The sequence below is a fragment of the Zingiber officinale genome, chromosome 2A (genome assembly GCF_018446385.1).
Source record: "Zingiber officinale cultivar Zhangliang chromosome 2A, Zo_v1.1, whole genome shotgun sequence".
Taxonomy (NCBI): domain Eukaryota; kingdom Viridiplantae; phylum Streptophyta; class Magnoliopsida; order Zingiberales; family Zingiberaceae; genus Zingiber; species Zingiber officinale.
In genome coordinates, this window is record NC_055988.1 from 134,380,230 (window position 1) to 134,401,284 (window position 21,055).

Sequence of the window (21,055 nt, forward strand, 5' to 3'; positions counted from 1 at the left end):
CTAGGTCTAGTGGTCAAGTCAAGAATACTAGGGAGGTCATCCCTAAGAGTAGTTTTGCAACAAATATGACTAAGACTTCTAAGAAGTCTAAGAAAGTCACAAAGAAGGTCACAAGGGAAGCAATCCCTAGAATTTACCTAGAAAATGTGACCAAGGCTTCTAAGAAGCCAAACAAAGTCACTAGAAAGATATCTAGGGAAGTTATCTCTAGTGAATACCTAGAGCACCCAAGGAGCACCAATAGGTTTTGGATTTCTAGGAGCATTTTCTCTACCCCATAGATGGGTTAGAGAGTGTCAACTCTAAGAAGAAGGGTAGTTAACCAAACTTTAAAGAAATTGACACTCAAGGAACATTTTCAAGGTTATCATTAATCTTTGAAAACGAAATGGATTTATGATTTACTCTTTAGAGTAAAATGTGCAAAATCAGAGAAGTATTTATTTTATTTTAAAATGGCACAATTTGGGAAAATATAAGAAATACCAAGTTGGGATTTTGGTATTTTCTTAATGTTACTCTTGTGGAAGAAAAATATGCCAACATTTGAGGAATAAGTTTAATTTCAATTGGCATAAATTAATCAAGAGATTAAAGAAATGTCAAGTTGGGTTTTGGCATTTTCTTGAGGAAATTGGGCAATCTAGGTCTTAAATCTTATTTTAGCTAAGGCTTAAGGATACTTAGGTAGACAACCTAGGTATGTTATTTATTATATATTACCATGCTTTGTTTGCTCATTATATGCCATGACATCATGATTATTTTTGCATTCATACCTTATGATGAAAAACACAAAAATACCATGTCATGACATACATACATCATGTAGTTATAGGAATCTTTCTTTTGAAAGCTATCTCATTTTGATGTATGACATAACATATCATGCATTATTTTTAATTCCTTAAAAATTAAGGACAAATGACATTTATCAATAAGTGACATCCGAGGTGGATGTTCAATATCCATAAAATGCCTAGATAGATATGCATGATCCCTAGATTAGGGCAAAACCAAATTTTACATCTCACAAAGACCCATAATGTGACTTATATGTGTTTTAGTGCACATTAGATACAAGTGAGATGTTAGGATGATGAACAAAAACTCAAGATGTTGATTTAGTGCATTCTTTTGAGTTTTAAGTTCCTCAAAACACATAGTTATGTGTTTTCCCATCATTGGGAAAGTTAATATACAAATCATGTGCATTAAGTGCAAGGAACATGGTGGGATATTGGTTTTGAAAAAAATTTTAAAAATGATTTTGGAAAACCTTGGTGAAGGTTATCTTTTGATAGTACTCACCATTGAATAGTTAGACACAAACTAGAAGAAAACACTAAAGTTTTTGCAAGATTTCTAGTTTGTGTCAATCTTTGAAAATATGATATATTTTCATAGAAAACTATTTTTCCATGATAAAATATACCCTAAATAATGTCTACACAAATTTTCACGATTTTTAAAATTTTGTAGAATTTTCTAGGGGTTTCTGAAATTGGCTGAAATTGACTTTCAGCAATTTCAGGTCTCCAATTGATCACCCGATCGATTGGAGTGCCTTAATCGATCAGCCGATCGATTGAGAAGGTCATTCTCGCGAGCAGAAGCTAGCTGGATCGATCAGTGGATCGATTCAAGCTGGTTTAATCGATTGGGACCCAACTCCAATCGATTGAGGAAGCTGATTTTGGCTGGGAAAGCTTGATTTCAACATTCCGAACCTATTTTAGTCTAGGTAACCATTCCTAAACCCTCAAAATACATTTGTATACATAAAAAGGATGTTTTCATATTGAAAACAAGGATGGATTGGTTAAGAAAGACTAAATTGAAGTTTAAGCTGAGGTTTGGTTTCATTATTGAATTTATGGACCTCAAACTTCTAAATTTGGGTTTCCTAAAAGTTTAGGGATTCCAAGTCATTGTTGGTGCAATGATAGAAGTTCACGACCATGTCTTTAGGGGGAGGTACTTTTTAAAGACATGAAAACTATTTTTTTATACACCTTGGAAGGTGGTTAACCTTCTTTAGTAAAAAATGCTCAAGGTTGAGCATTAGATTACAATAGAGAGTGGATATCTTCATTGTTTAAGTTATAAATGCTCAAGGTTGGGCATTTGTCTACATTGGGGAAGAATGTGGAGTTAAGGATAAATGAAGGGTATAGGACCTTCATTATCGTGTTGATCACAACAAGTGAAGTTGTGAACAACGATGAGCAACTCTTCAGGGGGAGAGTCTCAAAGGGGTGAGTTTTCAACAAGAAGTGTATCAACAAGTGAATTTGTTTGATGTGTGCCAATAGGGGAAGAATGTAGGCTTTAAATAAGGCCTTCATTATCTAAGAGGGAATCTGTCTTCTCAGAGGGAGAATGTAGGTTGTAACTCAAGCCTTCATTACCTAGTGGCATGAAGGAAGTTGAGGCTATGGAATTAGCCTAACTTAAATATGGTATTGTCAAAAATCATCAAAAAGGGGGAGATTGTTGGTGCAATATCTCTCAGGTCAAGGTTGACCTGGTTGACCAAGTTTGAGTCTTGGTTTGGGTTTCGATGTTTGACAATACAAGACTTCGATGAAACAGATAAGTGCAGGTGCAGTTGTTCAAGTGGGGAGATTGTTGGTGCAATTCTCCACTGATCAGGGCTTGATCAGTTTTGGTTGTAGAAGAGTCAAGTAGGTCAAGGTTGACCGGATACTTTACTGGGAAAGCCCTAACTGAAATGTTAGGCAGAAAGAAAATCCTGGTGAGTGAAGTCAGGTGAAAGACCTAGTGAGTGAAGTTAGGCAATGAGAAAATCCTGGTGAGTGAAACCAGGTGAAAGTCCTGGTGAGTGAAGCCAGGTGAAAGTCCTGGGTGAGTGAAGCTAGGCAGTGAGAAAATCCTGGTGAGTGAAACCAGGTGAAAGACCTAGTGAGTGAAGCTAGGCAGTTGGAAGTCCTGGTGAGTGAAGCCAGGCAGATGAGAAGTCCTGGTGAGTAAAGTCAGGCATGGGGAAAATCCAGATGGATCAAGGTTGACTAGACATCTGGTTAAAGTCCAAGTAGGTCAAGGGATTGACCAGATACTTGGCAAAAGGAGAAAAGTCCAAGTGGGTCAAAGGGATTGATCGGACACTTGGTGAGCGATTTCTAGTAGGTTAAGGGTGACTGGATGCTAGGCACGATGAACCAACAGTTCATGGTTGACCAGATGTTAGTTTAGGAGGCTTTAGACTTGATTTTAGGGAGAAATCATGAGCTGGATCGATCAGCCGATCGATTGGCTCATGCCTAATCGATCGTACAATCCATGGGGCGAGTCTTCACGACAACCTCCTCCCAATCGATCAGTGGATCGATTGGGATAAGTGTGCAATCGCACAGAACAGCGCTGGATCGATCAGTCAATCGATCCAGATACCCCAATCGATCAGTGGATCGATTGGGAGCTGCGACTTCGCATGGTAAGCCCTGGATCGATCAGCCGATCGATCCAGGCAATTTACCGAGAGCATAGAGGCGCTCTGGATCGATCAGCCGATCGATCCAAAGCCTCCCCGATCTATTGGGAGCAATCCAATCGATCGAGATCCGACCGTTAGCGTCGATAAAAGCCGCAAGCGTTCGATTCCTTCGAAAAAGAAAAACTTAAGAGACTTACGATTCATCTCCGATCCTCTCCAGCAACTCTCCACACTTCTTCTCCACTCTACCGTCAGTTCTTGAAGGGTTCTTGGAGCAAGGTTGCTAGTGATCCAAGATCAAGAGGCGGGCAACAACAAGAAGTTAGGGTTAGGGTTTTTACTGCATAACTTGTAAGCTTTTGCTTGTATTTTGTTTCCCTTTCCTTCTTCTTGTATTGAGAGTGTTGTAGAGCTTCTCCTCCTTTGGTAGTTACCATAAAGGAGTGTTATTCATAGTGGAGGGTGTGTGTGTGCGTGAATCCTTGGACTAATCACCTTTTGTGAGGTGGATACCAAGTAAAATCCATTTGTTAGCGTTGTATGCTTTTGTTTCTTTGTATTTCCACTGCACATCCTAAGAAACAAGCAACGAAGCACACGAGCACGCGACGAGCTATTCACCCCCTCTCTAGCTACTTTTTGGTCCCAACAAGAAGGAGAAGAGCAGAATGTTCGAGTGATTCTGAACGAGGAACAGAGGTGCAGTATTTATTCACTTTGAAGCAGTAAGCATTGCTTCGCTAGTGAACAAAAGCGTCGATTCCGCGGGATACTACTTCGCCAGCGAACCAAAGCGTTGGTTCGAAGTGCGTCGCTTCCTCACGCGCGGGACAGAACCAAACCTCGCCAAAATAAACCAGGTCGCCTGTAAGCGTGAGACCCACGAGCTGGGGATTTGCACCCCCCCTGCGCGCGATGATCGCGTGCGTCGCGTCCGGTTTATGGATTTCCGACTCGAACCCCCCGAAACCACCTATTTTGGGCTCGACCCGCGCATGCGTGTAGGTCCCCTTAACTTTGCTAAGCAAGGATGGAAGACATCCATATATAAGGTCTTCCAACCTTCTTAGCTTATCAATGTGAGACTAAATACATTCACATATGCATTACCATAACAACTAAAACCAAGAAAAATACTTTGAATTAAACACAAAACTCAACAAAAGTAGTGTTAAAGAGCTTGAGAAGTTGGGCTCAAAGAAAAGTGTCATAGGTCAGTCAGTGAAGGATGTTTTACAAAACTTTGTGGATGATGATCTTGTTATTAGACACTTTTGTGAGTTTATTTCCCTTCATACAATCCAAAAAGGGTTTTGCTTTTGTATAAACTTAACATGAATACAAAGTTAATTTATGGATTATGTGTACATATTGTTAACTTGGATTGTATGAAATTATATCTTTTGCTAAATATATAGTTATATTTTTAAAACGATGGTGGGTACTCATATTTTTGTTTGAGGATATTTATATTTACTATTTGTAAAGTTTGTGGATATTTTTTTTTGTATCTTTTGCTAAAAGAAATTATATTTTAAAAAAGACAATGCTTTCTATTCATTAAAAAAATATTGTGTTTTGCTAAAAAAGACAACGCTTTTTAAGCATTGTAAAAGTATTATTTTTGCAAAAAAAAAGATAACGCTTATTAAGCATTGCAAAAGTATTATTTTTGCAAAAAAGACAACGCTTTTTAAGTGTTGTAAAATTATTGTCTTTGTAAAAAAATGACAATACTTTTTAAGCATTGCAAAAGTGTTATTTTTTAAAAAAATGACAATGCTTTTTAAGAGTTACAAAAGCGTTATTTTTTCAAAAAATAATAATGCTTTTTAAACATTGCAAAAGTGTTGTCTTTGCACAAAACGACAACACTTTTTAAGAGTTATCTTTGAGTGGACTTTTAACAACAGTACTTTTAACAAGCTTTTTCAGCCACATAGATAACACATAAAGAGTGTTATCATTTAGCTTTTTTCTTATAGTGACACTTGGAAATTTGCCACTCAAGTGCTTTGCATCAATTCCTATTACTTTATGAAAGTATGTTTGGAAAACTCTACCACATGCACCAAAGGCCTAGAAATAATGTTGGATATTTTTTTATCAATGCTTATTTTCAATGCAATGTATATTTTAGGGTCTTTATATTTTAGCTCCTATAAAAACCTAGGGACGTTACCATAATCCTTTTCAAAATCACAAATCACCTTTGTTAGAGCTCTTTGATGTGCATTATATACCTTTTTGTATGTCTGAGAAGCTATAAAAGAAGTTGTGCGTGCAGGATGATCGGTTATTCCTAAGTTAAGACCGTACTAGTGTTCATCTAAATATTTTGTAGCAAACAACTCTATTTCTCCCCTTACAATTATTGTCCATGTGTAGTTTTCTCAATTACAAATTGCTTTAACTTTAGTTTTCCTCGAGTCCTTTATTTTGTAAATGAGATGTCTCTTCATAACATACTTAACAAGTACATCTTTAAAATATTTTTAGATTGGGAATACCTATACAAGAATCGATGGTTTTTTAAGTTACTAATATTGTCATTGAGTAGAGTGAAGAATATAAAAGTTAAAAAAAATACATTACATCACTACTTCAACTGAGCGTAGATTACATTATGAAACGTAACAAAAATTTCATTATATTACTATTTCAAATAATTTTTTAAAACTTATTACATATTAAATTTTATATTATCTTACCAATAAAAAATTCATTACTCTCGTCTGCTTCTTGCCTTTGCAACACAACAAGTGTTGAGTTCATTACATAGACATCTTCATTACATAGGCATCTACAACTAATGGAAACACATCTTCAAGGTCACTATATTCATTGAAGATCATTGACAGATCTATTAAATATTTCATGTCATTCGCTATAAATTCATCAATGCAGACATCCCTTCCAATTCATGCTAACATTCTAATGTTGTAATATTCTAGTTGAGTCCATGTATCTTCAAACATTTGTTCCGAACTCTATCATACAACATCCTTAATACTAACAACTTCTTTCAAATTGTATCTATAATTCATACTCTGTAGTACTCACCACATCACTAGTAGAATTGGAAAATGACATTTTACCACCACTGATATTTATGTTTGATGTATCATCACCAAGTCAGTTTTATTTTTATGAATAAATCAATTCCATCTTACGTGAGAGCACTTCATCAAAAAATGAATCCCTACATTATTACAATCGTAAATAACAATCACTTCTATTAAATATATGAATATTTCTATAACACACTAATCAAGTGAAGGAAGTCAATAGATCATCACATGTTCCTAAATTTGTAGTTACATATTTCAAAATTTAACATTTTACAAATAAGCAATTTTAATCTCATAACCACATAATTTATTGATTTATTAAGGGTATCACCAATGAAACTTTAAAGATAAAAAGACAAATAATAAAGTCCAGATGCATACCATTAATAACACAAGATAATCGATATTTTACTAAACCACGTTGGCAAGATTCCATATAATGCTAATCTATGTACATATTATTAATTCATTTATAGATTAGTTGAAGAAAACTTACATGCTATTCACAAGATTGATTAGAGCGTAATTATTATGCACTTTAACTATCATTGTTACTATGATTGGTTTTTCTACACTGACAAAAAATTATTATGCATTTTACGAAGATGTCTCCAACTATAATATTAGTAAGGATTGGGCAATTTGAGATGTTACCATTGCCTACGTGATTTACAGATTATCTAGACTGCTGGTTGATAGGATTTAACGAGTGCTTGAACTTTTTGAAGCTAGCATTACAATTGCTTACACCCAGCGACCAACACCTCATTTGAACCATGTTACAATACAATAACATAGAACTACAAAGGCACTACTTGGAGCGAGGTCTTGTAAATTTCAACTTCGTGGTCAAGAGGGAGGCATGTGGTCAAGAGTAGCTACCTTATGTGAACCGTCGGAGACATAAATTGCAATGTTCGCTGAAGAACAAGCTACACTAAAGCTATATTTGTTTGATTTTCTCTGATTGCCTTTTCTGCATATAATAAGCTAAAAAGTTTGTCGAATATGAAATTCCACTGGAGCAACCATTTTAACCTATGCTTTGTTCCCCATTTTCTATGATAAGAAGCTGCACCATTCTTCAAAAAACATTCAACACCGGCCCGACGTTTGTTAGTTTCTCTCCGTTCAACTTTTTTGCTAGTATAAGATCATCATTCTCCAAAAAAACTGAGAAGACGTGAGAGCAGTTCGGAGTGGTCTTTGCTTCGAACACACGCGAGATTGTTGTGCCAATGGGAGCATGGGTAAAATGGGAAATGAACCCACGCGAGGCTACATAGTTTGGATAATCCCAAAACCACCTACGCAATTTGGGTAAATCGCATAACCAGCTACGGTTTGGGAAATTACCATAAAAAATTTATTTATAAATTCATTTCTAATTTATTTTAAATTTTGTCTCAATTTTTTCTCATGTGTTATATTTTATTTAAGTGAAACGGATTAGTAATTTCATAATAAATCAGTCTTTAATTTATTAAAATTTGAAAAGATTTCAATTTCACTTTAAAAATCTCTCTGAAATCTGTTTTCTAATAGTGTGTACGATCCATTAGTATAAACTAGAGCCGTCAATTTGTGTTGAGCTCAACAGGTTGGTCCGTTCCGCAAAACAATTTAAGCGGGTTGAGTTCGAATTTTATCAACCCAAGTCCGTCATGGACTAACCCACCTAGGCCCGCGACCCGCACGGGTCGGCCCGCGATGGGCTTGGGTTGGCCCGCGGGTTGAGAAACACATGTAAGTTAAGTTTTTTTGCCAATTTATTATCTTTCTTTGTTATAATTTTGAAATAAAAATAATACTTTTTATCCCACATAACTACTCGTTTGTGTTCATTTATATGTAAAATAAATGTTTATGAATACATTTAGTTGATGAAACATTTTTGAAGTAAAACGTTGAAAATATAAACAATTTTAATTTTTTTAAAAAAAATTGATAGGCTCGCGGGTTGGCCCGCCTAACCCGCAACTCACCTTAGATTGGATTGGGTTGGAAATTTCTCAACCCGCCAAGTTGACAGGTTAGCCCACACCACCCTGTCAAATGGTTGGCCCGCCATAGGCCAACCCGTCCCATCATGAGTTGACCCGTTTGACAGCTCTAGTATAAACTATTATTCTATGATAGTTAGGTGGCACCTTATTGGATATCATGTATGTCATTAAGAACTAGTATTGTGGTTTATGTCCATTGAGCTTTGACTTTCATGAGAGAAAATAAAATACTCACTTTGAGACAAAGAAAGCCTCATGAGGTGTATTACATAGGCATACATTAGAGATCTTACATACCTATATAATTTATTTATTACATTTTTAGGAGGCTCTTCTCCAAATTTTATTAATAGTTGTACTTTTTCAGAGCCTTCACTCATATTCCATGATCCAGATAATTTAGACTTTTCTGATGAATAATCCACTAATATCAGTTGAATAATTATAATGACATAGAAAGTTAAAGTGCAAGTAATTAAATACAAATATACCAACAGCTAAAAGTAAAATCTTAAATGTTGGTTGTCAGGACAACTTCTGCGAGTTGTGGAGAGCGTTTCAGTGCAACATGTAAGTAGAAGAGTTGTAGCAAAAAATGGTGTTTTGATGTTGCTAGTTGAAGCTTCTTTTATAGGCCCCGAGCATCTCTACTGAAGCCTATCTAATCCTACTTCAACTCTAAGTTATCCAACTTTGGGCGCCTAGACCACCTCCGGGGGCTTGGACAGCTGACATGGCTACATCTCGACGAAGCTCTATCCATCTTATATCTATCCAATCTTGGACACCTGAACCAACCTCGGACCCCTGGACTTTGATGTGTGTTGACCAAGCAGAGCGTGCCAACTCATCTGCATGAGTGACTGAGTTTGGTCCAATCTAGACGTTTGGACCTACTTGGGGCACTTGGACCTCTAGGAGCCTAGAAGTTCTTTTTCTAGCCAACTTGCAGCTTCAATTTCCTGCACCATAGAGTTAGCATAACAAGTATAATATGAATTAAAAATATTAATTAGATCTTGTCTTACCAAGACTAGGATCAAGTCTTGGTCTCAACTTAGACTTCTAAAATGGATCTAAGTTAGACCAGCGCCTAGGACCCCATCGGGGCTCGTCCTCACTGGATCACTCTCCTCAAGTGCTGACCTCACTTACCATATAGGCTTTCTCAACTCTTGACCAACTAGGTCTTTCTACCAGATGCCCCATCTGAATTTCAGTCAGTTGTTAGATTCTGCAAACCCAACTAGATTTCCTATCAGATATTAACCTATCTAGTCTTTATGCTAGTTTTCAACTGGACTTCAGCTTGGTATTAGGTTCTATCAAGTCTTTCAGTTATGCACACTTAGTAAATAAGTTAAAGCATACAATATATAACTTTAAATCATTTGTCGTTCATCAAAACCCGAGTTTGATTATTAATGCAAATTGTACCAACAACATCTGCCACCAGAAAACCTATCAATAGCATACTATGCATTGTAGAATGTCATAACACAGAAGATGATTATCCCAAGTGTAGATATCCTACTTTAGATTTGGAAATGAAAAGGGAAAGAGCAAAATAAATTCAAAGAAAATGATCAAGAAAGGAAAAATACCCGGAGCTTTTATAGATTAAGGGTTTGCCGAGTTGTTGAAACATATCGAGGGATTGGATCCTAGGCGGATTGAACCCTAGGCAGAGAGGGCGACATGCAACGAGAATGCTCAGAGGAAGGATACTGCTAAGGAGAGGAAGGATACCACCAACGAGTGCATTGAGAATAAAAAATGACGATATCTACTGCCAAGGAGAGGGTACCAATGTCTCAACCGCTAGGGAGAGGGAACAAAGATTTTGGTAGGGAGAGGGAACGAAGGTTTTGGCGGTGGTGAATTGAAGAGGAAGTCCGCTCGGCTGGACTACCCCCGCTCAACAGTGTCCTTAGGACCCGTCGACTCATCTCTTTCCTTGCTTCTTGACAGTCATCGATTATCCCATTTTGACTGGACACGAAGCCCGATCAACAAAACCAATGCTACTTAGCTTTCTTTGTTATCAGAAGATAATTTTATCCGGTTGAGGAGAGCCTGATTTACTTATCTCCTAAGCTAGTACTATCCGCTTGATAGTAACCATTCCACTCAATTATACCTAGTCCAATCGATCAATTTAGATACTTCACATAACTTTATCTTCCAGTTCAATCAGTCTCCCTACTTTGACCTCTTCTGATGGGATCCCTTACCATTATCGGATCAGTATGACTTTCAGAAAAAGTTTCTAAATCTGTCATTCAAATAAATAACAGAAATTCATCCTTGACACGTGCGTTTTTATTTTTTTTTTTAAACGAGAAGGTATAAAGATTAAATTAATTGACCATTACCAAAAAAATGATGAAGCGCTATGGTCACATAATTCTTTTTTAAATGGCGTATTACTTATTAGATATAATAATACTAATTACTAGACATAACGAAGAGCTAGTGAGAATATAAATATAAATTAACAGGATGTGTTTATGGTTCTGTTAGAAATATTTATGTTAAAAAGTGCTGATAAAATAAAAACAAAAACAAAAGAGTGAGAACAAAATCATTCTTCGGTTAAAAAATTGATTAATAAGACAAAATCCGTGATCGGCAGGATTCGAACCTGCGCGGGCAAAGCCCACATGATTTCTAGTCATGCCCGATAACCACTCCGGCACGATCACTAGGTGTCTTATAATCCACTGATTAAATATATAGACATAGGCATTTTAATGGCCAACAGAATTATAGATAACACGATTGTTCTAGTATGCGACTCGGTGACCAGAGTTGGAACTTGGAAACTCTCAGTAAGCCATGAACATGCAGATAGTATAGACAACAAACGCTAGTCAGAAACTTGTAGGAAAATATATGAGGATATTTTGACTAGATGACATGATTTACTCCCCGGCCGGATTTGATGGATTTGATGTCGTTGTGATATGAGGCGTCGCTTATGGAAAGTTTAAGTGGAAATATAAATGGAAAGCTTACACAAGAAAAAAAAAATGCCCAAAATAACCACGGAAATATTCTGTCCTAGAGGCATAGTGCGACAATAACAGAATATGTACCATTGTGTATATATTAGTTATTTATACTATAACGATGGATATTTAATATCCCCCGCTACTAATCAAATGGTGTGAAATTTCTGTTGAGGTATTTGCAACGAAAAGTTAAATTTTTGTCACAATTAGTAATGGATATTTTATATATCCGTCGCTAATTGCTTATCGAAGAGTATCGAAGAAAGTATGATTGCTAATTGAAATATCCATCGTTAATGACGACGGAAATTTAATTTTAAATATCCGTCGCAATTAGTGATGGAAAATTAAATTTCCGTCGCTAAACTCTGATACAGTGGTATATGACTTTTTCATTTTTCCTATTTTTCTTATTTACATATAAATATAATTCACTTTAACCATCCCAAGCAATGATTTTCACAATAAACTCATAATACATAACAACAAAATTCACAACAACTCACTATACATCAACAATTACAACATAACAAACTCACAATACATAACAAACACAACACATCACAAACAATACAACGATTCATATGAACTAAAATGAACAATATATAGACAATAGTAAATTCAAACACAGGTCTAAATCTAATACAAGATAAAGTTTATCATCTTAATCCAATAAGATGATAAGTTTATCATCTAATACAAGACAAGGTAATCCAATACAGTACATCACTATTAGAAATATTATCTATTATGATATTTTCTTTATGACATTTAATTTTAAATGTCATTATAAATAATTTTTAATGGCATATAACCAAAGATGATATTTTTAATATTAAAATATCATTTTAGGTTATTTATGGTGACAGATTTTAATAATATCATTATATAACCTATATACTTATAAGAGTTATATGAGTTAGCGTTTATTTTTTCCGCAGCCGCATCATTTTTTTTTTGCCCGAGCCATACTGTTCCTTCACGGCATTGATTCTTTCTCTCGCGCAATCCCTAATTCTCATCGTCGCCGCTATTCCTCCTGAGCACCAATTCTTTCTCCTCCTTAACTTGCTCTTGCCGTCGCCACTCCTCTCACCCACGCTCATCATCTCTATTGCTACTCCTCACCCTTTTTCCTCCCTAATTAACCCGCTCTCGCCGTCGTCGCTCCTCTCACCCACGTTCACGCATCGTTGTTTGCGCCGCCTCCAGGCACCGCCAGCGGCCGGCCTCCAACCGCCTAAGCATCCTTGTCGCCACCGCCTCTAGCCGCCTAAGCAATATGAAGTTTTATAGATATTTCTTTGTTACCTGATACCTTTTGTTTTTGTGTACTTTTGATGAATGTTTTGTATTTTGAATAAATATTAGTAATTTATTGTGGGATCTTCTAAATGTTTCTATTTAATGTTTTAATAAAATATTATAATTGATATTTAATAATATCATTATAGATTATATAAGATAACAGTTCAACATATCCTTATAAATTATCATTACTAACATATTTTATTATCTTTAAATAAAAATTTAAAATATTTATAATTGTCAGTATAAATTAGTTTAGGTGACATTTATATTTGTCCTTATTTAGATAATAAAAAGGCATGCATAAATGTCCATGAAATATTTCTTCGTGACATTTACAATTGTTATTATATTCCTATATTTAAGATACTTTTGTGGTTAGCATAAATATTTTATAATGACATTATACTATAGAGGGTCTATGCTAATACCGCATTTCAATACATTTTTTTGTAATGTCACCATAGCTTTAGTGTCATTAAAAGTATACTATAAAGGCGTTTATGTGTGTCCTTAAAGACCTTAATTCTAGTAGTGCATCACAAGGGAAGTCATGGACAAAATCATCTCTGGTCCTACATAAAATTTTATTAAGATTAGTTATGAATAAAAAATGTGATGTTAAACTACAAAAGAAATAACTATTTATATTAACCTGATAAGTAGTTTAGCCAGCGGATATTATTTAAAAATACATATATGCATCCCTGAGATAAAAATATGTAAAATTTGAAAATAATCATGGAAATGTATAATACAATTAAAGATGCATATAATTATTAAGTTAAGATAAATGGTACATACCTTAAAAATGATTTATTCCACGAGGGAATTGCCGGAATCCTAGGTCTCTTGGGGCTCCAAACGATGCGGGCGATATATTTGTGAATCCAAAGAGAACGTCACTGCAAATGCTTGCATATGACGAACTAGCGCCTCATTCTAAAGAATGGGGATCCTTACTTATGAAGAATGGGGATACTTACTTCTGAAGAATGGGGAACCGAGACTCGAGAGCCCCGATTGGTACTTTGAGCCGATCAACCTTGTACCTGGAGGCTTGTCCCTGAAGTGATAGCTTGAGCTTTAGAAATTCGATCGAGTTTCTTCTGAGCTTCGCCTTGTATGTTGATTCTTTATAGATAAAGATACTGAGCCTTATAACTCTGGTTAACTTTATACCTGGCTACCCATATGCAGGAGGACGGGGGAATGAACGGTAAAAGCTCATATGTTTGACCGGTTGCCTATTAAGTCATACTCTGAGAGTGAAAGGTTGAATTTGCAGGACCCGGCCAAATATATTCCCAGCTGGTCCTGTGGCGAACAAGTCCTCTCTTAAACCTGAGTGGATAATGGACGATCGGATATACACTAAGTGCCTTAGTTAGGAGTAAAATGCTAGGTTTTTAGGATCCGACGGAAGCTAGGGTCGATCGTCCTTGAATTGGAACCTTAGCGCTCGGTGAGGAGCAAAAGAGGAATATGCAAGCTGTCCTCTCTCCTTAACTTTGATTGTCATGTCACATTGTCTTTGACTTCCATGTCACCCGGGGTCCACGTTTAACATCTCGTATCATCTATGTCCCTCTTGGCCATCGTCTTCTCCAATGACGATAGTCGAGTTAACAAGTCCTTATTTTCATCTGATAATTCTCATACCTCACTAGATGATGAGGAGACACTAGGATGACCCCTTATCCCTGGAGTCTTCATCCACTCATAGATAACTTTGGTCTGAGAGTCAAACCCATAGAGGAATGTCTTCTTCCTTCCACTGATGACATCACAATAAATATCATTAATTACATCGATGAAAAAAGGTTATAACCCCTCTCTCTCTCTCTCTCTGCCAGAGGCTGAGACACCTCAACAACTCTAGCGAATATTACTTTCTATGACAAAATAATAATTTTATTAATCCTCACATAAAATCTATAAATTTAAATTCATAAAATTTATTATTCTTACGTTTTAAATTCATAAAATTTATTATTCTTACGTTGATTACTAAGTATCGACAAATGCCCTGTTATTTGTTTCTTGCATTTTTATTTATTTATTTATTTATTTATTTTACATTTTTGATACTTATTATAATCTATTGAGTTATTTTAAGACTTTGTATACATACTTGATTGTAGATATGCTACAAGTATTGTCTAGTGTTATAATGATAAATTCTTACCAGCACAAACGGCACAAAGGACGACAGACAATTGTAGCACCGAGGAATGAGTCACAGCAGCAGTAAAGTAATAGAAATTTTGGAGGCATGAATTTTGCATGATCGATGGAATTATATTTAAAAAGGATGAAAGCATTTGCATTCTTTCAGTTGCCAGGTGAATTTGCATCAAAGAGACAGGCCGGGCATAACGAATTCACAAGTTGTGCGGAAACATGGGCGCGCTTCATTCTGCAAGCAGATCGGTGAGTTGAATTACAATAATATACGACACCGCCTTAAAGAAAAATAAATGATACAAAGTTGGCGGTCACGTCGGACGCCAAACAAGCTTCGCTGATATAATGAGATTGTTTTTCATGGTAGCAAAGGAAAGGCAGATTAACGTCAAAATTGAGGGAGACCAGGACTAGCAGCAACCGGACCTGCAGGCTTCGCTGTCAGATGGGCAATATAATGGTCAAAGGAATTGGGCTTGTATCCTTTCTATGTTTTCTTCCCACCAAATTTTTGCACGCATCTCCCCGAACTTCTCTCGACTGACACATCAGATTTCAATTATTCAAATACTTTCCGTGTAAAATCTATAAATCAGATAAGCAATTATGAACCTGAATCTGACGCGGCGAAGCTCTCGAGTGCCATCGGACAATTCCCGGAGGGTAATGCACACTCCAGGCTCCACTTGCTCCACCCATTCGGTCACGTCCAAATCGCTAGCGTTACTGATGGAGACGGAGGCGACCTCATCTCTGGACGACGTGGTGGTTCTAGATGCGTCGATCGACGAACTTTCTCCCTTTACGCCCGTGACGACGCCGGTCGCGGGAGCGGCGCCGTAGGCGGGGTTGAAATAATGCGAAAGGAGGAGATGCTGGGAAGGGTCCGGCACTGGCGGAGAGTGGTAAGGTCCTCCTCCTTTAAGCCCCATCGATATCCCACCATGAACAGACCCAGCGACAGGCGGTGGTAGGCCATACGTGTTTCTGATAAGGCCATCCTGACTCCCGAGCCATTGGTGATCGTGTTGTACCACCAGCTTAAATAATGTTTTTTTTTATCGTTTTAAAAGAAAGATAATAATAATAATCGTTATTTAACCAAGTATTTAAAGGAGATCAATGTTGGTACGTACCTCGGCTTCGTCGGACCTGCATGGAGGAGTAGGGAAGGCCTGGCGGCTAAACCGACGGACATTGTATAGCTGCACGACCCGGTCGTAGTTCTCTCCCCACCATCTCTGCGCCTGCCATTTGTCAAACATCTCTCGGCTGCATCGTCGTTTGCATTGCAACTAATTAAGATGAGTAGAGCAATTGATCGTAGAAATTAATTATTAATTAGAAAGTCTAATTACTTGAAGCGGATGCGCTTGAGGTCATTGCCCGCGCCGCCCGGGAGGGAGACGAAGGTGATCTGGACGCCGGGATCAACCTGTGCCGTCCACTCCCTCACCTCGCCTTCCTCTTCCTCCACTGCAAACTCTCCCTCCTCCGCCAGCACATTGTAACTGGAAGATAAGCCACACACAGACACTGAGCTCGAGCTGGCTTCGGCGCGGAGATAGTCGTATCCGCGACTGCCACCGTCAATACAGGATAGTCCATCTCTCTCCCCATGGTCGGGACTATGGTGAAACCTTCGTGTGTGTTTGGCAAAATCCGTGCTTCTACCTTTACAATGGCGATGCGTGCCCGAAAACTTTAGCACCATGTCCTTCAACTGTAAATTAATTAACGCATTGAGATGTATGCACTGATAAATGATTAATAAATCAAATCAGCCTTGATGCTATCGAACAGGATTATTATCACTCTGTGTTAGGCTAGGCCTATTGATAACACTTTAACCGCTGCTTAATAAAGGCAGAACAGAATGGTAAGTGATTTCTAAATGTCCATTAATTTATTAAAGATTCTGGTCTATGATAACTACCCTTCTCTCTCCGGCTGACACCACACTGGCCCATCAGACGCTGGTGTGGCCGGCAAATTAATTAATGCGGATACTCAATGAACCATGGGAACTTTTTTACTTTTAAATCGAACATACTTTATACTCACGAGTAAAACAATTGCCTAGGGAAACTGGGGACACGGGCGGAACTTAACTGAACTGTATATGCGACCAAGTAATTTATTAACATGGCGACGCTGGCAGCTAGCGTCCTGTGATAGGGCGACCTAAGGTCTACCCGGTTGTTGAGAGGGTTCAGCAGATACAGGCCGCTGCACATGCTCTACTAGTAGTGGTACCTTCCATCTAGGGGGGGCCATCGACCTCTACGTCAATATAATTGCATGCCTACCAGACACTAACAATGGTAAAGTGAAGAAAGGAAAAACCCTGCATCAGGCCCTCTGTCGGCTCAATATAAGCTAATGTGGGTGGTAACAAACAGAGAAGCTGCTGGGCATTATATAAGATGCGACAAAACTTGTCAGGTACATAATAGCCAACAGAGAACAGGGCTTTAACGAAACAGCTAAAGACCCAAAGGCAATTTTAATTTACCGTAGGTAGGTCCAAAAGGTAGACAAAGACCCCAGTAAGAAGATCTCTCGCTCTCGCTGCCATGCAGTGAAGATTTATGAAAGGACCACCACTCACTTTATTCCTTACTTTGATGGCCGTCCAAGGGATCTCTTTCCAACAGAGCACTCCTTTCTAAGAAGACAGACCCTAGACGAAATCTTCTACCCACCGCACTAGTTACTTTTCCACTCGGACTAGTGGAATATAACTGATTAAATCATCAAAGTAATTGTTCAGTCTAATATGTTCAAGAATTAGAATGGAGTGGATGAATGAATTAGTATCTGGGCTGGTGCAAATTACTCAAACCACCATATCCAATACTAATGGTTTCGCTTCAGGCAGCAAGTTTGCCAGTAATATTCCTAAAAAAGCACAAATATATTCCTGCCTGCCTACAACCTGCCAAATAACCCACTATTTCCCTTATTCTCTCTCCTGTAAAGACAAAAACTATGTACAAGGTGATATAGGACTCCTGTCAATAAATAAACTAGGGAGGCAGATTATAGACCAACAGTGATTGAAAAGAGAACCTGAGATGTGAGGCTCTTGACCGTGTCCTTGGCAGGGGACGGCCGCGCGGCAGAGCCGTCTGCGACATCTTCAGGCTCGTGTTTGGTGCACGCTATGCAAGCCAGCATCGAAGACTCCTGCCCCTACAAAATAATGCCAATGCAAATTGCCAATTCAATACAAAAAGGTCAAATCTTACCGTTCAAAAAATATGAGATGCTCCCGACAAACTTCTCAGTGATTCCCTTCCCTGATATATCATATATAGATGGGTTCTTTCGAGCGAGCAAGAGAGGACAGTCCATGTCTCGCTCTCCCTTGTTAATAGAAGGCACAGTGGACGAGTTATGATCGTACTATTGCTTATAAAATGGAAAGAAGCGGCTGCAGTTTCCATTCATGTGGCTGGACAAAGAGCGAGACAAGGGATTCTAGCCACTGACACGCGCCCAACAAACTCCTTCTCCTTGCCCCGAAAAAAAAAAGAAGGAAAATCCTTCCCCTGTTTCTTCATCTCTCATTGCATTGTGCCCTCATGAGAAATGGAGAAGTAGTAACAATGGAAAAGATAACTCACCGCGGATTCGTTAAGGGTTTAATTTGTCGCTCCTTGACGCAAGCCTTTGACGACGATCGTTAGAAGATCAGAATCCGTTAATTTCAAAAACTGAGCAAGGATCTCTGAGATGCCAAAAAGATAATGTCGAAGAAACCTGATGGCGGTAACGAAGAACAGGATTCATCAATCCTAACACAAAACTACATCAGGGAAACCGAAAACTGTAACTACCTTTTTGCCTTGGCAGATGTCCTCGCTCCTCGACTCTGACATCCAAATTACCTCTCTCCCCTACAAACGTCTCACCGGAGAACGAACATGACAACGTCAATCGAAGCTATTCGTACTCCGCACTCGGGAAATTAAACCAATTTACCACCACAGTCGCAAGGCGGGTTAGGCATGCAACTGGCTCAAATGAGGGAAGGAAATTAAAATGGCTGAAGAAGCATGCCCCACTTCGCCGGCCTATTTATAGCGTAAGTCACTGTTTAACTATAACCAACGCCTACGCGTATTGTGTTGTCCCTTCCCGGCTGTCAGTCCCACAAGCCTCCTCACGTTAACGGCCGCTAGGAGCTCCGTCAGCACTGCTGCTGCTGGTGGTGCGGCCAACAATATCTTATTTTCGGCTAAATATCTGAGCCGTCCGTCACCCGCATGATTTTTGCGGGCGAGTGGTCTTGTCATCAACGATGGATCCCATCAAATGGAAGGAGCTGATCGTGTCGCACAGACCTTGAAGCGGGCGGGGACTGGGTTGTGTAAGTTGCGACCGTACGCTACGGATGCATCGGAGCGAGAGCGCGGGCTCGCTCTTCCTCGTCTCACCCATTAAAGTACGCTTTTCTTTTACTTTCTTTTTTGCCCGAATGCAAAAGAATGTCAATGGCAAAATTAGTTTACATAAATTTAACCCTTACGCATTAATCTATATGACAGCGGTGCTCCATAACAAATGCATGCAACCGTACGGTCTCCCTCGGGTTAAGTAAAAGCATTTGGAGATTTGACGGATTGACCTTCGTCCTTCTTGAGTTGTCCAATTGTTGCCTTGTTGGTAGTCCGCACCAGTCCTGATTTATATAATAAGGGTTGCTGGAATGCCTTGCTCGCCGTATGTTTTTTTTCTCAGTTTTCATTGGTGAAATTTTCGCCCATAAATTCACAATATATTTTAACTTGTGTCCATGAGCTGATTTTTTGAAAGTGATTTTTTTAAACTTATTTTAGAATTGATAAAGAAACTTAAATTCAGTTTTCAAAATTATTTAAGAATAATTTAAAATAAATTGTTCTTAATAATTATTTAAAATTTGAATTTATATTTAATTGGAATAAAAAATTAATAATGCTTATCTCATGTGACCTAATATCACTGTCCTGATTAGATATAAATAGATAAATTATAAGAAATATTTTTATCCTAGGATAATAATCTTTTGTATAGAAAATATTAGATATTTAACGAGACATTTTACACTTGTTATAAATTGATCCCAAAATTTATAAAAGTAACTAACATGTAGTTACCAACTTTATATTTAAGAGTCTTCAAAAGATAATGTAATGTGCATGAAATTCAAATTTAGAAGTGAAAGATTTATGGTTAGCAAATGTGTACATCAAACCAATAAGAGTAAGACTAAATAAGATTTGATTAATAATAATAAAATAAAATAAAATAAATTTTATTTAAATTTATATAATGATATCGTAAGGGATAAAGCTCAATGATATAGAAATATCTATATAGCTGACCACTTACTAGGATAATTATTGTTGTTCATATATTTATAATTATTGCTTTAAAAAAAATCATCATGAATCAGGAATTGATCAATGGAAAAAAAAATATATATAACACTTGTTCGGTTGACAGAACATCATGTTTGGTCGACTAATCCAGATCTGATCCAACTAAGTAGCCTTGATTTTTGAGTTTTCGAGTTGATTGAACCTCCAAATCAATTGACTAAACCCTAATATTTCCTTGTTAGTCTCATCCAATCAAATAAAATTGTTGCGTGATCCACCTAATCAATCAACTGATCCTTGAGGTTTCCTTCGTAGCGCAATCTCGTCTTATCTGATCCTTTGTTTCCATAAAGGTTTGATCAATTGATCCATGGGATCGGTTGATCGATACTTTGTTTCCTTTCTAAACTTCGATCAAACATAGGTTATGCTTGTCTCTTATGTCTAATCAATCAAACCTCCGAGTTCGGTCGACTAAACCATTCGGTCTACTGAAAATCCTTATTTTTTATAAATCGAGTTAACACAATAGTAGTAATGCTAAATATTATGCTTCGGTCATTCAAATACATTGGTCCGATGGACAGCACGCGGTCGACCGAAAACCTTATTTCGATCACACTTGTTTAGAGTTCACTCCTCC

The 21,055-nt window shown here is 37.6% G+C and overlaps 1 protein-coding gene and 1 non-coding gene across 3 annotated transcripts; both read right to left on the reverse strand.

Annotated features, from left to right (window-relative positions):
- Positions 1-11,157: 11,157 nt before the first annotated feature.
- On the reverse strand, positions 11,158-11,239 carry TRNAS-AGA. Its single transcript has one exon. It is a non-coding gene; the product is annotated as a tRNA-Ser (tRNA).
- Positions 11,240-15,206: 3,967 nt separating this feature from the next.
- Positions 15,207-19,098, reverse strand: LOC122042376 (protein Brevis radix-like 2). 2 transcript variants are annotated; one of them, XM_042602470.1, is made up of 7 exons: positions 18,886-19,098; positions 18,673-18,776; positions 18,116-18,238; positions 16,402-16,766; positions 16,180-16,315; positions 15,656-16,083; positions 15,207-15,583 (listed from the first exon to the last, which is right to left on the reverse strand). In XM_042602470.1, exons 3-7 carry the CDS (start codon positions 18,221-18,223, stop codon positions 15,505-15,507), a joined length of 1,116 nt encoding a protein of 371 aa, XP_042458404.1. In that variant the 5' UTR covers positions 18,224-18,238; positions 18,673-18,776; positions 18,886-19,098; the 3' UTR covers positions 15,207-15,504. The 2 variants fall into 2 exon arrangements, with proteins under 2 accessions (XP_042458404.1, XP_042458403.1); XM_042602469.1 differs by having other exon boundaries at positions 18,673-18,808.
- Positions 19,099-21,055: the final 1,957 nt, after the last annotated feature.

Bases quoted from the DNA above. Each gene is read 5' to 3' on its own strand.
- LOC122042376 (XM_042602470.1), bottom strand. From the start codon at position 18,223: ATGCTGGCTTGCATAGCGTGCACCAAACACGAGCCTGAAGATGTCGCA. The intron at 16,316-16,401 runs GTAATTAGACTT...ACGACGATGCAG, and splicing joins CTCAAGCGCATCCGCTTCAA to CCGAGAGATGTTTGACAAAT. The intron at 16,084-16,179 runs GTACGTACCAAC...ACATTATTTAAG, and splicing joins GCAGGTCCGACGAAGCCGAG to CTGGTGGTACAACACGATCA.